The sequence below is a fragment of the Silurus meridionalis genome, chromosome 20 (assembly GCF_014805685.1).
Source record: "Silurus meridionalis isolate SWU-2019-XX chromosome 20, ASM1480568v1, whole genome shotgun sequence".
In the NCBI taxonomy this organism is placed as follows: Eukaryota; Metazoa; Chordata; class Actinopteri; order Siluriformes; family Siluridae; genus Silurus; species Silurus meridionalis.
This window is the reverse complement of record NC_060903.1, coordinates 9314551-9329005: the sequence shown is the minus strand read 5'-3', so window position 1 is coordinate 9329005 and position 14455 is coordinate 9314551. Positions and strand designations below refer to the sequence as shown.

Below are 14455 nucleotides of genomic sequence, written 5' to 3'. Positions count from 1 at the left end.
AGAAACCTGTGAAAGCCTAGAGCAATGCTAAAGGGCAAAACATTCAGCTACAGAGGCTAGACCACATGGCTAGACACCTTTGAGGGTGCTAGTGGAACGACTAGACTCTTGACCATACCTAAGCCAAACTTAGCTTTGATGTTCTGGCTAGCTCTGTGAGCTTCTCTTTTAAGAAGGGCACCAGACAGACACATGCCCTTTAAAATCAAGCCTTGTTTGGATTTTTCTTTTTTTCTACTACTGTTATGTGCAGTTCAGATATATGAGAAAAGCAATTCATACACACTGTATCCATAAAAATGTTTTAACCAGTTTTAGTATCGGCTAACTGTCTTTTCCAGCATTCTTTATATGTGTACTGTATATTTAATTTTAATCAATAATGCATCAGTAATGATCATCAGTAACTCTAATAATGATTGTAGGTTGAAGTTTGCCTTCATATTTTGCTTTAGCTATGGATTCAGAAGATAAAATGAAGGAGAACAGTGCTCGTGTGACTTCAATAAGCAATCACAATCACAAGATGCTCTAGTGAATGTCTAAGAAATAGCCAAGTAGTTATCTTATCTTGCATTTGCAACTATTTAATAATGGCAATTAAATATTTTGCAGTATGTCAGATGTTTTATAGTTACATGCTAATAAAAAAAAATTATAATCTTTTCAAATTTCTTAATTAGCCAGGAGGTAAAGTCATTAGTAAAGTTTGCTTGAATTATAGAACTTTTGTAAGCCCACTGTTCACATCCTGCCCACCTTGTGGAGAAAAATGCCTTGAACGATCATTGTTCCTACAAACCAGGTTTTAAACCAGGTTTTATCTCTTGGTGATAACACTAATCTCATTTGTTTTCGTTGCCACAGTCTGCATAGGTATTTCATTGCATGTTTAATTTTTTTTGTTGTTTACCAGTGGGCAAAAAAATAATCCTACTTATTTATTATACAGGCACAAGCAGTGGGGTTGTGTCCTAATTTGAAAGAACATATGGTTGACATATTTTGATAAATTCAATAGATGCTCCGATTACTTTTTAAATACATTTAATTAATTAAAGGTTAGGATGTAGCAGTTTGCAAATTATCTCAGTGGGATCTTTGTAAAGGTTTTTGTATAGTGAAAAGTTCTCTGTGGTTCTAATTTTCTGTCACTAATTTTTCATTCATGCTTCTTTGTATTTTCTCTTATAGGATACCAAGGCTAAATTTAATTCTATTGTACCCCAACTCCAATGAGACAATGGGGTAATTGACTTAATCACAGCAAGAATGCAGAAGCCTATCTCCATATCTAAAAACTCAAAGTCAAAACCATACCCATTTTCCTCTCTGAAAGACCAAGACCAGGCCACTGGTTACAGTTCCATGGCAAACCTTCATCGAATTGGCAGTTTTGCAGAAGCAGGAAAACTTGGACTGGCCTCAGAGGGCAGTGACAGCAGCAGTCAGGACCATTCTGCTTCACCCCACAGTGACCGCAAGATGGCACATTCCTTGCATGAAGATGTAGAGATGAAGAGCAGTGGGTCCAGTGGAAGTGGAACTGAATCTCAAGGAAATGAGTCACATGGCAACGAGTCACATGGAAACTCATCAAATGGGAATGAATCAACTGGAAGTTCCAATAGCAACAGCAAGGATTCAGCCCTTTTGGAATCATCAGGGAGCAACAAGAGGTAACACCATCAAAAGTTTCTAGGTTTCCACTTTATCCAATGGTTATTAGATTCAATATAAAAATTTAGTAAAGTTTGTGGATTTACAAACATCACCACACATGTTTATGTAACATTTTATAACAAAATTAGTGGACTCTACATTAACTGGCACAGTTTGGTTCATATTGTTAATTAAAAAATGATGACTTTTCTGCCTACAAAAGTCTATGGAGATCACATAGTGGTGGATTTAGCTTAAATGATGAAACATTCATTAAAAGGTTGTTCACAAAGTGGTGGCTATTAAGTGTAGGACACCTCATTCATCATATTTCACATCATTACTCTCTTGTCTTTTAAAATTTTCCCACTTGAAAGTGAAAATCCACCAGTGAATGTATGGCTTATGTGCATTCATACAGACACATATGCAGGTTATTGTTTAGAAAGAGGCAGATGTAGAGGACACCGTAATATGGAGACAGATGATCCACTGTTGCGACCCCTATTGGGAGCAGCTGATAGAAAAAGAAGACTTAAAAAAACCCTGAAAGCCTTTGTGATAATATATAATATATAATAGAAAGAAGGAAAGCATGCATGTAAATTATAAGTGTCTCTCTATTTCAGCTAAAACATACTGTATAAGCTCACTGTTCTGAACTTCCTCAGCCGTTCTAAACTGCACTACACACTGTACACTATGCACATAACTCTCCAAAACGCTTTGAGTCACACAGGACCCGATTAAACAGTCTTTTTCGCAGTCTTTTTCGCAGACACAACTTGCACAGACTCAACAAAAAGGTTTTTTTTTCTTCTATCTATCATATATAATTGTGCAATGAAAAAGCTAGATTGCGCATTATTCCTCTTTGCTATTGGCAGTTCTTAATCTTTTCAAAATATTTATAGTTTTCCTAAAATAGGAATTTTTTACTGGATGCATTTGTTTAGGATGTACTGTAAATATTTTAGAACAGAGCAGGTTAGGGGCTATGCAAATGTGCCCATGCAGTGGGAGCTTAATTGGTTTTAGGATTTACTCTCAACCACCCAGGTTGACCATAACCCACTCACTTAACAATCTCAAACAGATCATTGTAGACATTGAGATTTCCGCTTGTGCTGCTGTGTATGTCAGCTTCAATGAGACCAGTTTAATCAAATGTATCTAGATGTTGTTGTTAAATTGGGTTCAGTTAGCTGAGCCATACAGCATGCTGCTATAAACATTGATTCTTTCACTGAAGATCAGGCCAAAGACACATACAGGGTCATGATGCCATTTATAGCTTTTGCCCACAAGCTATAGACATTTAACTGAATAAGAAACATATTTGCTTCACTGAGGAGATCTAGTTTGCTCCTACTGTTTTAGCAGCAGAACTCTGCATTTAAGTAAGACAGACAAGCTAATGGTTTTTAAATAAATCTGATATGTTGTACCTTGAGATACCATGGTACAAAGAAAATGCAGTAAAGATATTTCTGTTTCTCTAAACACCCTGGTAGCCAACCAACAAATGCATCCTGAATCGCAGTTCAGTCATTGTCATGTGCATTATTTAAGAATTTACACAGAAAAGGCCTGCAGGCCATCTGGCCAAATTATAAACTGTTCATGTCAACATGTTTTTCAAGAGTTGAGAACCAAATTTTATGCAGTAGCCACTGAAGGGTTGCTGAGAAACAGAATGGAAGAACGTGTGTTGGGCTCTCCACATAAAAATCATTTACAAAATTTCACAAAAAGTGTGGTTATTTAGCAAAAGATGCTGAAATTAAACTAATTAGCACACAAATTCTATGGTCATCAAGTTCAAAAGGCTTCATTGTCATTTAAACCATAAACAGTGCAGTATACAATGAAGCGAAACAAACATTCCACCAGGACCTAGGTGCTACATAAGACAACATAAATTAACAAAAAGAACACAGAACTACACACAAAATACAAAAACCATAAACACAGGGACACTGTAGGTTGCCAGGTTGAAAAGGCTGGTCAGTAAAGCTTGCCTTCGCTAAAGAATCTTTAAAGTTGGGCTGTCTGCTACGAAAAAGCTTCAGTAGCAGACTGTTAAACTCCGTTACAGTGCTTATGTTGGGCAATAAGGAGTTCAACCTACTGGCAAGCTGGGCCAGCAAGCTGGAAACAAAGGGGTATATATCCACACATATGTTAAACAAGGAAGTGGAGACAGCTGTGGATTAGACAACATATGAACACAAGGACCAATGATGAGTCAGGAGTGGAGACATTACATTACAATTAACACATGAGGATTTTACTAGGCATATGTAGACTTTTAATATCCACCTTAGCAAGTACATCTAGCAAGGAAGATAAAGATGGCAAACAATTTTTAATTGATAACTCAGTACTTGAGTGGGCATTTATTGCAGTTTGCGATGGAAAGTAAAGAGTTTCTAGTCATAAAACACAATTTGAAGATAACTTCAGAAAAAAATGACTTGATTTCATAGAGAGATAAAGCTCTTTTAGTGCATTGTTGTGAAGCACCAATAAATAATTTATCATCGAGTCTTAACATCTATGAAGCCTGCAAGATGCAACTTCATTCTCAGCTGACCAGTGACATTTATCTTTTGATCTTTTGTATATATTTATGGATAAAATACATAAACCATTTACGTACACTATTACAATTGACATAATAATGATGAAAAGAACCAGTATTATCTTTGTCCAAGCTGTATTGATAAAAACATTATAAAAACCAGGTCTATCTCTTTTCAATCTATCTAATTATATATTTTAAGCAATAAGCCACAAGAAGGCTTAAGTTAACAGTGACTGAGAAAAAGGAATTTGTTGGATGGTTATACATCTTTCAAAGAGGATCTACATGTCTATGGTAAAATCTGTTAATGGTTTTTGCATGAGTTCTAAATTTAACTTTGTAAAACCGCTGTGTAAAACCACCTCTGACTTTCTCTGGTGAGTTTATTTTTCTTGTCAGTATATTTAACTCATCTGCTTAGATATCCTATTTGTGAAAATGCTTTCTATTACAAGCTCCTTTAGTAGCTATTTATATAGTCACTGCTTAATCTTTGCAGAGCCTTAATGTTGACTGCACCTGGACAGGTGCTCTATTTACAACACTACTACAACACTAAGCACAGAGGACCAAGCGGTGGCCTGGATATATGCATATTTATACATTGCTTAATCCCTATTGATTTGTCTTTGAGGAGCCGAAATGTCACCCGTATCTTATGGTTACTTTTGAAACTTAATAAAAAAAAGGCAGTGGCCAACACACACAGCTTCAAAAATGCAGTCCTGTATTTAAGTTCTGTAAAAGAAATTGCATTTTTATAAAAAAAAAAAAAATTGTGCTATTAATAGAATACATTTGGTTGGAGATAAAACAAGAATAGCAGACATAGATCAGAATGTCAGCTTTCATTTTCTAATATTTACTTCTAGATGAGTTAAACAAAAATGTATCTTTTATTTGAACCCTTTCATTTTTAAAACAAATTTTTAGACTGAGTAAAAAGGTGAACATCAATCATAGACATTGCACAAGCTTTGGCTATAACCGATACAAAACAAGTGAAGTTGATGAAAAGCAATTATTTTGAAGACAGCTAGAAAGGAAAAAACAGATAGTGTCTGCATCAGCAACAACCTCCAGGGCAAGACTGATGGCAGTGGCAATGGCTTTATTAATTATGTAATTCAAGATTGTATCAACAGAATTCATTTAAGATTCTATAATGCATAAATCTGCCAATGTACAGATAAATGCATACAATCTAATTGGATGAAACTTCATGCAGCAAGAACATAACCCAAAACAACAAACCCATAAGTGTAAAAAAGAGTGAAAAATTTTAGACTAGCCAAGACCTTAAACACATTAGGCAGTGCATTTCACCTCCTTAAGAGGAGACTAGAGCAGTGGTTCTCAAAGTGTGGAGTGTGCCCCTCTAGTGGGGAATAAAAACATGACAGGTGGGGCACAATGTGCCGCAGGATTAATAATAAAAAATTTTGTGTTCTACATTAATCTTCACTTATATTTCCCCTGGTGGTCTAGTGGTTAGGATGCGGCGCTCTCACCGCTGCGGCCCGGGTTTGTTTCCCGGTCAGGGAACCAACCCCAGTCACTCTTAGTGCCGGTCCCAAATGGGAAGGGCATCCAGCGTAAAAACTTGTGCCAAATCAAGCATGCGGATGGTCCGCTGTGGCGACCCCTAATGGAAGAAGCCAAAAGAAAGTTTACGTTAATCTTCACTTATGATTAAAAATAATAGTCACATATAGTCAGAAAATTCACCCCTCTCTAATGTGGGGAATGAAAAAAAGTTTGAGAACCATTGGACTAGAGGGAGAAGCCAAACAACAACAACTGAAGGAAGCTGCCGTACAAGCCTCAAGCCACAAAAGCATCAGAAAAATTGCAGCAGTTTGGTGTGTTATTTACTTGCACGCTAAGAATATCTATTCGTAGTTTTTTTATTTTATTTTTTCCGAAAAGGTGCCATGTTAAAAGTTGTTTAACACAAAAGCAAATATGAGGAAAGAGAGCTGAAATTCCAGTCTCATATGCTACCATTAATCTCAAACTCAAAGGTAAAAATTAACCTTGCTGTTCCAATACAGTATATAAATGAATCATGCCAGATTGTATGAGCCCAGAGTTCTGTATATACAGTATGTATGCTTATAACATTTTTCTGACTTAAATAATAGAGAATGAATAAGCGACTCTTACATAATTTGTAATTAAGGAGTGAAAAGAACAGATTACTAGGTTCAGGCTTTGTGCTTTTAGGGGGCCTTAAAGACTTCATAAAACCACAGGGTAACCATTATTCTGAAGAAGGAGGATAAGGAGGAAAAACAGGGCATGCTGAGGGTGCTGATTGGATGCTTGAGAAAGGCACAAATGCAGCAGTTAGCATGACCTCTATTACACCAATGAAGTGGGTTGTTTACTTGTTACTACCTTATTATCGTGGCACTGAAAAATAGAACAAAAAATTTGTCTTCATAATTGTCATCAAGGATTATTGTAATGCACCACCAACCATTCTCATTTACTTATCTTACATGAGATGAACTGCAGAAAACCATCAGTGCTAGCACTCTCTATGCTCTATCATGTCAACAACAAAACCATTACCATGAAAGAACCCAGACAGAGTTAATTTAATGCCATTATGACATTTTGATAGCCTGTAGTTGTAGGACAGGTGCATCATTTAGGCAAAGTAAACTGAAAAAATACCTAGAGATGGGAGTCCTGAGAACATCTTGATTAACGTTTCAAAACATCTGGAATTTTTTAAAACTGCTGTCAGAATACAGTTGCATCTGTTTAAACCAAGTAGCAAAATGAGACTAAAATTAGTTTCTTACAGGGTACAGGGAACACAATAATTTTTATTATTCTTCTTTTATGTGAGGAGTTTGGTCCTTATAATTCAGCTGTGCCTTACAGGATTGACAGAGATCTATTTTACAGGTATTTATTTTTGCTATGCAAAATCAGCTTTTTGGGAGTGTCACTGTTCACATTAACTAAGTTGGTAAACTAGTAGCTGATAAAGCACACCTTATACAGAATCCTTGTGATGTTACTGGGATGCTGTATACCTTTTAGCACGTTCCTGGTAGCACTCTTCTGTTCAGAGCTGGGGGACTAAAATCTAATTTTTTTATATCTTTGCATCATGCAATCTGCCAACTTATGACCTCTTGTTCCCCTGTAACCTCAAAAGCACTGTCAGTGATTCTGGTGCTCTCCATGGTGCTGCATGTTTCTGCACATTTGGTGGATGAATATCAGAGCACCCCACATATTTTTTATAAAAAACAATTGCACAACTTTTGCATCTAATGACCTGTGTTTATAATAAGTAGGAATTTAATTGTCATATATTTTTTAAATAACATATTTAATAATGAATGCTTCTATTTGTGTTGTTTAACATTTTTATGTATTTTATTTTGCTTGCAGCTCCAACTCCCATAGTCCCTCACCTCCAAGCAGTTCCAATGCCTTCAGTTTGCTGAGTGCAAGTTCTGAACAGGACAATCCTTCTACTAGTGGATGCAGGTTTGTAAACACTTTCATTGTAATTTCAGTACATAACAGTACTTGCAGTCTACATATACAGCCATGGCCAAAAGTTTAAAAAATGACAAAAAATAATTTTTACAGTCTGTTGTTTATGATCGCAATTTCAATAAAACCAGAATATTATAAAGAGTGATCAGATTAATTGTTTTGTAAATAAATTGTAAATTTCCTCTTTACCATGGAAATAAACTTAATCCCAAAAACAAAACAAACAAAAAAAACATTTCCAATGCATTTTAGCCCTGACACAAAACCACTGACCATCTGGCCTCATTATCTGGTCTGTAATTCTCTCATTAACACAGGTGAGAGTGTTGACAAGGACAAGGCTGTAGATCACTTCATCATGCTGATTGAGTTAGAATAACAAACTGGATAAAGGAGGGACAGCTTTAAAAGGATGGTGGTGCTTGAAATCATTGTTCTTTCTCTGTTAACATGGGTTACATGCAAGGAAACATGTGCAGTCATCATTGCTTTGCACAAAGAATTCAAAGGTAAGGATATTGCTGCTAGTAAGATTGCACCTAATTCAAACATGTATTGGATCACATTGTATAGAAGGCTTCAGGGTGCCCAAGAAAGTCTAGCAAATGCCAGGACCGTCTCCTATAGATGAATCAGCTGCAGGATCGGGGCACCACCAGTGCAGAGCTTACTCAGGAATGGCAACAGGCAAATGTAAGTGCATCTGCATGCACAGTGAAGCGAAGACATTTGTAAGATGGCCTGGTGTCAAGAAGGGCAACAAAGAATCTACTTCTCTCCAGGAAAAACATCAGGGGCATACTGATATTCTGCAAAGGGTACAGGTATTGGACTACTGAGGACTGGAGTAAAGTTATTTTTTACTGATGAATCCCCTTTCCAATTGTTCCTGGCATCCAGAAAAAACCTTGTCCAGAGAAGAAAAGGTAAACACTACCATCAGTCCTCTGTCATGCCACTAGTAAAGCATTCTGAGACCATTTATGTATGGGGTTGCTTTTCAGCCAAGGGAGTGGGCTCGCTCACAACTTTGCCTAAGAACACAGCCACGAATAAAGAATGGTACAAAAACATCCTCCGAGAGCAACTTCTCCCAACCATCCAAGAACAGTTTGTTAACAAACAATTCATTTTCCAGCATGATGGAGCACCTTACCATAAGGGAAAAGTGATAACAAAAAAACTTGGGGAGCAAAATATCGAAATTTTGGGTCCATGGCCAGGAAACTTCCCAAATCTTAATCCCATTGAGAACTTGTGATCAATTCTCAAGAGGTTGGTGGACAAACAAAAACCCACAGAAATTCCAAGAATTAATTATGCAAAAATGGGCTGCACTCAATCAGGATGTGGCCCAGATTTTGATTGACAACATGCCAGGGTTAATCGCAGAGGTCTTGAAAAGGAAGGGTCAACAGTGCAAATATTGACTCTTTGCATAAACTTAATATAATTGACATTTATACAATTTTTATACTTATACTTCAGTATTCCATAGTAAGATCTGACAAAAATATTTAAAAACACTGAAGCAGCAGACTTTTTAGAAAATTAATATATGTGTCCTTCTCAAAACTTTTGTGCATGGCTGTTCATATATGTACACTACTGCAGAAGCTTAAAACTTGTGTTCTGTACATTTGCAGTAGTGAAGAGTCTGCCAAGGCAAAAACACAGAAGGAGCTAATTAAAACCCTGAAAGAGCTGAAGCTTCATTTGCCAGCAGATAAAAGGAACAAGGGCAGCAAGTCCACCACTCTGAACACGCTGAAGTATGCCCTTCGCTGTGTCAAACAAGTTGAAGGTGTGTGAAACTTTTAAATCTTAGGCCTTTGCTGGGCCTATATTACATCTATGATCTCAATGTTAGAAAATATTTTTAGGTTTTCTTTATATTCTCATTTGGATAGTGACTTTTAAATGTATGCTTATTTAGACATTGGATATACAACTGCTTAATATAGTTTCTGAAATTCCGCATATTCAGCAAGTCACCTACATTTATTTCAGAGGTTCACACAGCATATTGTGTAACTTTCACTATTCTAAAAAAAAAAGCTTTTCAAGGTCTCTTGCACAGTGGCAGATCAAATGCTGGAACAGGTATTGAAGGGAAAGTGTAAAGCTTCAGCATTCAATGACATAATGTGTGCTTATTTTAGTAGTTGTTTATTTGAGTAATCGGATAAGAAGTACATTTTCTGTATTAAAGATCAATACTAAATATACAAGAGTAAATAACACAGGTCTCTAAATATAAACAAGTAATGTTTTTTACCTTTTTAGAACAATTTACAGAAATTGCTGAAATTGCATAAAAGAATATCTGTGAAAACTAAATCTATTTAGTGTAATTAATTGCCATATTAGATTAAAATGCAAATACTTGAAAATCTAAAATTTTCAAGTAAATCTTCAATTTCAAATTACTCTAAAAAAGGCAAACGTACTGTGGCGTGTTTTCTTTAAGTTTTAGTTTGAACTGATCCCAAACTTTGGAATCTTTGGAGCCTCTCACTGTTTTCTCCTCGTTCCTCCATTGTTGATTCTGCAGCATCTTTTGTTTTTACCTGTTCAGAGCGGTCCAGAGTTTAGCGGGTGATGCGTCAGTAATAATTGTTCGTGGGAAAACACAATGCTGTGGGGAAACACAATGCTCTGTGTGTAGTTAAATGGATTAAATGATGTAAATAATTTACCGCAATTATTTTTTGTAATTTTTTTTATAATGTTTTCAACATTCTCCACCTAATTAAGCTGTCTGAATGGTTTGCTTACATCTGAGAAGCTCAGTTTTAGGATTACATACTCACTAAATGTGATGTTTAACTTGATATAGTTATGAGCATTGTGTGATGTTATATATTAATTGTATATTTAATTTAATGGTATAATGATAATATTATATATTAAATGGTATATTAGTCTGTAATGAGTTTGCATATAACATAACAGACACATTAATCAAATCTATAACTCGATTTTATAAGCAACTCATGTAATGTGTTATGATTTTATCAAGCAGCTATGTAAAAACACTGATCTAAAATCTCATTGTTGCTGTTACTTTTGTTTCAGCTAATGAGGAGTACTACCAGATGCTTATGAGCAATGACAGCCAGCCATCTGGCCTGGATGTGTCCTCATATACAATAGAAGAGATTGATAGCATCACGTCAGAATACACGCTGAAAAACACGGTATGTTTTACTTTTTTTTTTTTTTTTAAGCTTGTTTTCAGACTGTATTCTTTTTTTCAGTGAAACATATTTTGGGGCCTTTTGTATTAACAGAGACCCTGTGATGCTTAGCTATTGTACTGCAGAAAATAAAACAATGCCTCTGACGCTATTCACTCTAAACTGTGTGGGATCCAACCTCTGGGCCACCCGTGATTAGTCATCAGACAGCGTAGTTATTTTATGGAAGACTTAGTTTATGTGCAAAAGAGCTTAGAATAGAACTAAATGTATAACTTTGACTTATAACTACACTTATACTAAGAGCTGGTAAATCATTTGGCCTCGATTCAGGGAAACAAAAACTCTCTATTTCACTCAGTGACATTACAACAGTTTATTCCCTGCTGTGTTTCTAAAGGCACCCATTAAACTTTTTTTTACCTTTTTAAATCTTTTTTAACCACAGTAAAACATGATTTTTGTGCCATTTAATTTTCAGGTGTTTGAATGTACTGGCTAATTCTAATAACACTTGTTTGTGTGTAGGACATCTTTGCAGTAGCAGTGTCTCTGATCACAGGCAAGATTGTATACATCTCAGATCAAGCAGCAACCATTCTCAACTGTAAGCAGCACGTGTTCAAGAACGCCAAGTTTGTGGAGTTTTTAACACCACAGGACGTCAGCGTGTTTTACAGCTTCACCACACCATATAGACTGCCATCTTGGAGCATGTGTACAGGAGCTGGTAAGACACACATACTTTATCCACAGTGTACAATGCTGCTGCCAGTGTCTCCAGCACAACTCACGAAACACATTAACGTAATCACTGAGGTTTTCACAGTGAGTGCGTCATTCTCTCCTTATTCAGTTCACAGCGAACTCTTCCTGTGCCACAGAGTAATTTTTAGAACATGGGGAGGTGGAGAACACAAGATTAAAACTCTGTTTTAAGTCTGCTACAGGATTCTCTATTTTGGTGTAGAGTGGCACTTGTTTGTGCAATTTGATTCAGTTACTGAAAATAGGAAGGTAATTTTTACAACAAAATTTGATTACTACTGTGTTCCAGCTAACAGTGTGAAGAGTCTAAAAGAAGCAATTTGCTATATATTTTAATAGATAGAGGTCACATGGAGGACAGATGGTGGCTGATCTTCTTCTTCTTCTTCTTCTTCTTTGTCTTTTGACTGCTCCCATTAGGGGTCGCCACAGCGGATCATCCTTTGCATCTGCCTCTTTCAAACCAACTACCTGCATGTCTTCCCCTAACCACATCCATTGACCTCCTCTTTGGCCTTCCGATTTTCCTCTTTCCTGGCGGCTTCATCCTCAGCATTAGTCTACCAATATAACTCATGTCCCTCCTCTGCACAAGTCCAAACCATTTTAATCGGGTCTCTCACACTTTGTCCACAAAAAAAATTCTACATGTGCTGTCCTTCTGAAAAACTCATTTCTAATTCTGTCCATCCTTGTTACTCACAACGAAAACTCAACATCTTCAGCTCTGCTACCTCCAGCTCCACCTCCTATCTTCTACTCAATGCCACTGTCTCTAAACCATACAACATTGCAGGTCTCACCACAGTCCTATAAACCGTCCCTTTCACTCTTGCAGATACTCTTCTATCACAAATCACTACTACCACTCTTCTCCACCCACTCCACTCTGCCTGCACTCTTTTCTTCACTTCTCTAACACACTCTCCATTACATTGCACTGTGGACCCCAGGTACCTGAACTCCTTCACCTTCACCACCTCTTCTTCCTGCAACCGCACCACTCCACTGCCCTCCCTCTCATTCACACACATGTACTCTGTCTTACTCTTTCTGACTTTCATTCCCCTTCTCTCCATCACATACCTCCAGCTCTCCAGGCTCTTCTCAACCTGCTCCCTACTCTCACCACAAATAACAATATCATCCACAAACATTATAGTCCATGAAGACTCCTGTCTGACCCTGTCCGTCAACGATGGTGGCTGATGTGACCCTTAAAATAGATTTTCCATTTCAGTTGCCAGCTTAATTTTATAACAGCTTTAAACACTCTTTGCATTAGGACAGTACATTTCTGCAAACATTCAGCTGAAATATTATGCGATGCCTCTTGTAAAACTTTGCCAAAGTTGTACTTCTCCATTTGAATTTCTTTCTGACCTTGTGATCCAGTTTATCTAAGAGCAATTCAATAGGATTTAGACTAGGCAGGCCATTCCATAATATATAACACTCCTGACGACTCTCTAAATAATGCTGACAGTGCTTGGGAATATGCTTTGGGTCAATGTCTTATTGTATAGTGAAGTTGGTTTCAGTTAGTGTGGAATGTCTGTGTTATTATTCATAGACAGAATTAAAAGGCACTGAAGTAAAAATGTTAGCCATGTTGGTTCAGTATTCCTTTTCACCTTGAATAAGTCAACCTTCCCTGCTTTAAAACAACTTTAAACTATTAAACTTCCACCTACATGTTTCACTGTGGGATTGAGGCAGTCTGCTAACATCCTCTCTCCAGTACATCATCTTACATAAGTTCTCCTGGTAGAGCAAATAATATTACATTTGGACTCATCTGTCCACAAACCTTTCTTCCAGTCTTTTACTGTCCAATCCTGTATGTTTTTGACTTTTAACTAGTTTGCTGCAGGAACAGGTTTTTTTCTTAAATATGATGAAAGACTAAGTGTTTCAAAGCTTTTGACAGGCATAGTCTTTTACCAAATATATCTATGAAGCCAAATATATATTTTTTCATTTGTTGCTTTAGATTGTAGCATTATTGAAGCTATACAAAGAACAAAAGAAAGAAACAATGTCATCCCCCCTCCAGCCTTGTTTTCTTACATTTTTTTTATGTTAATAAGCCAAAAAAGCAGCTTGTCATGCTCTTGAGAAACCAGAAAGCACAAAATAATTCCTTTTAGATGGAGACACTCCTGTGGCAGAATATGTACTGATTGGTGTAAAGGTGCTGAGACTAGAGACTTCCCTCAACATATCCTTACTTAAAGCTACACCATGTCAACAATAATCTGATATTCTTTGTTAAATAATTTTACTTTTTGAATCTGATTATTATAAACCTAAAATGATGTAGTGTAATGTGAATAATTATTGATAGTTACTTTAGTTTAACATCAATTTGAAGAAATTCCTGAGCTGTGCTTTTATAGTAAGTTAATCAGCACATTCTTTTTAACAAGACTAATAATCTCACTGTTATAAATGGGTTTAAAATAGCACTGGTCAGAAATACCTCTCTGTAGTAACAAACATCTTTTATATATTTTGTTTACCCTCAAAGAATCTTCACCTTCTGACTGCATGCAGGAAAAGTCATTCTTCTGCCGCATCAGGTGAGTGTTGCATTAGGATACACTGTGGCTGGTGGTTTTCAAAACTTGCTGCCTATCTACAGTGAGCACAACTTGATAACCTAGAATATCATAGTGAGCGAAGAACTTGTAATACAAATCCATGTTTTTTT

At 36.5% G+C, this 14455-nt stretch overlaps 1 protein-coding gene across 6 annotated transcripts in view; it reads left to right on the top strand.

Annotated features, from left to right (window-relative positions):
- Positions 1 to 14455, top strand: part of per2 (period circadian clock 2) — a 52283-nt gene that overhangs the window by 16528 nt on the left and 21300 nt on the right. The window contains exons 2-7 of one of the 6 annotated variants that reach the window (XM_046876569.1): positions 1195 to 1679; positions 7664 to 7762; positions 9421 to 9578; positions 10853 to 10974; positions 11503 to 11704; positions 14273 to 14324. In XM_046876569.1, coding sequence (XP_046732525.1) covers positions 1273 to 1679; positions 7664 to 7762; positions 9421 to 9578; positions 10853 to 10974; positions 11503 to 11704; positions 14273 to 14324 — 1040 coding nt within the window. In that variant the 5' untranslated portion in view covers positions 1195 to 1272. Of the gene's footprint in view, positions 1 to 1194; positions 1680 to 7663; positions 7763 to 8094; positions 9579 to 10852; positions 10975 to 11502; positions 11705 to 14272; positions 14325 to 14455 lie in introns of those variants that run through there. The other 5 variants (XM_046876572.1, XM_046876570.1, XM_046876574.1 and 2 more) reach the window with 5 other exon arrangements.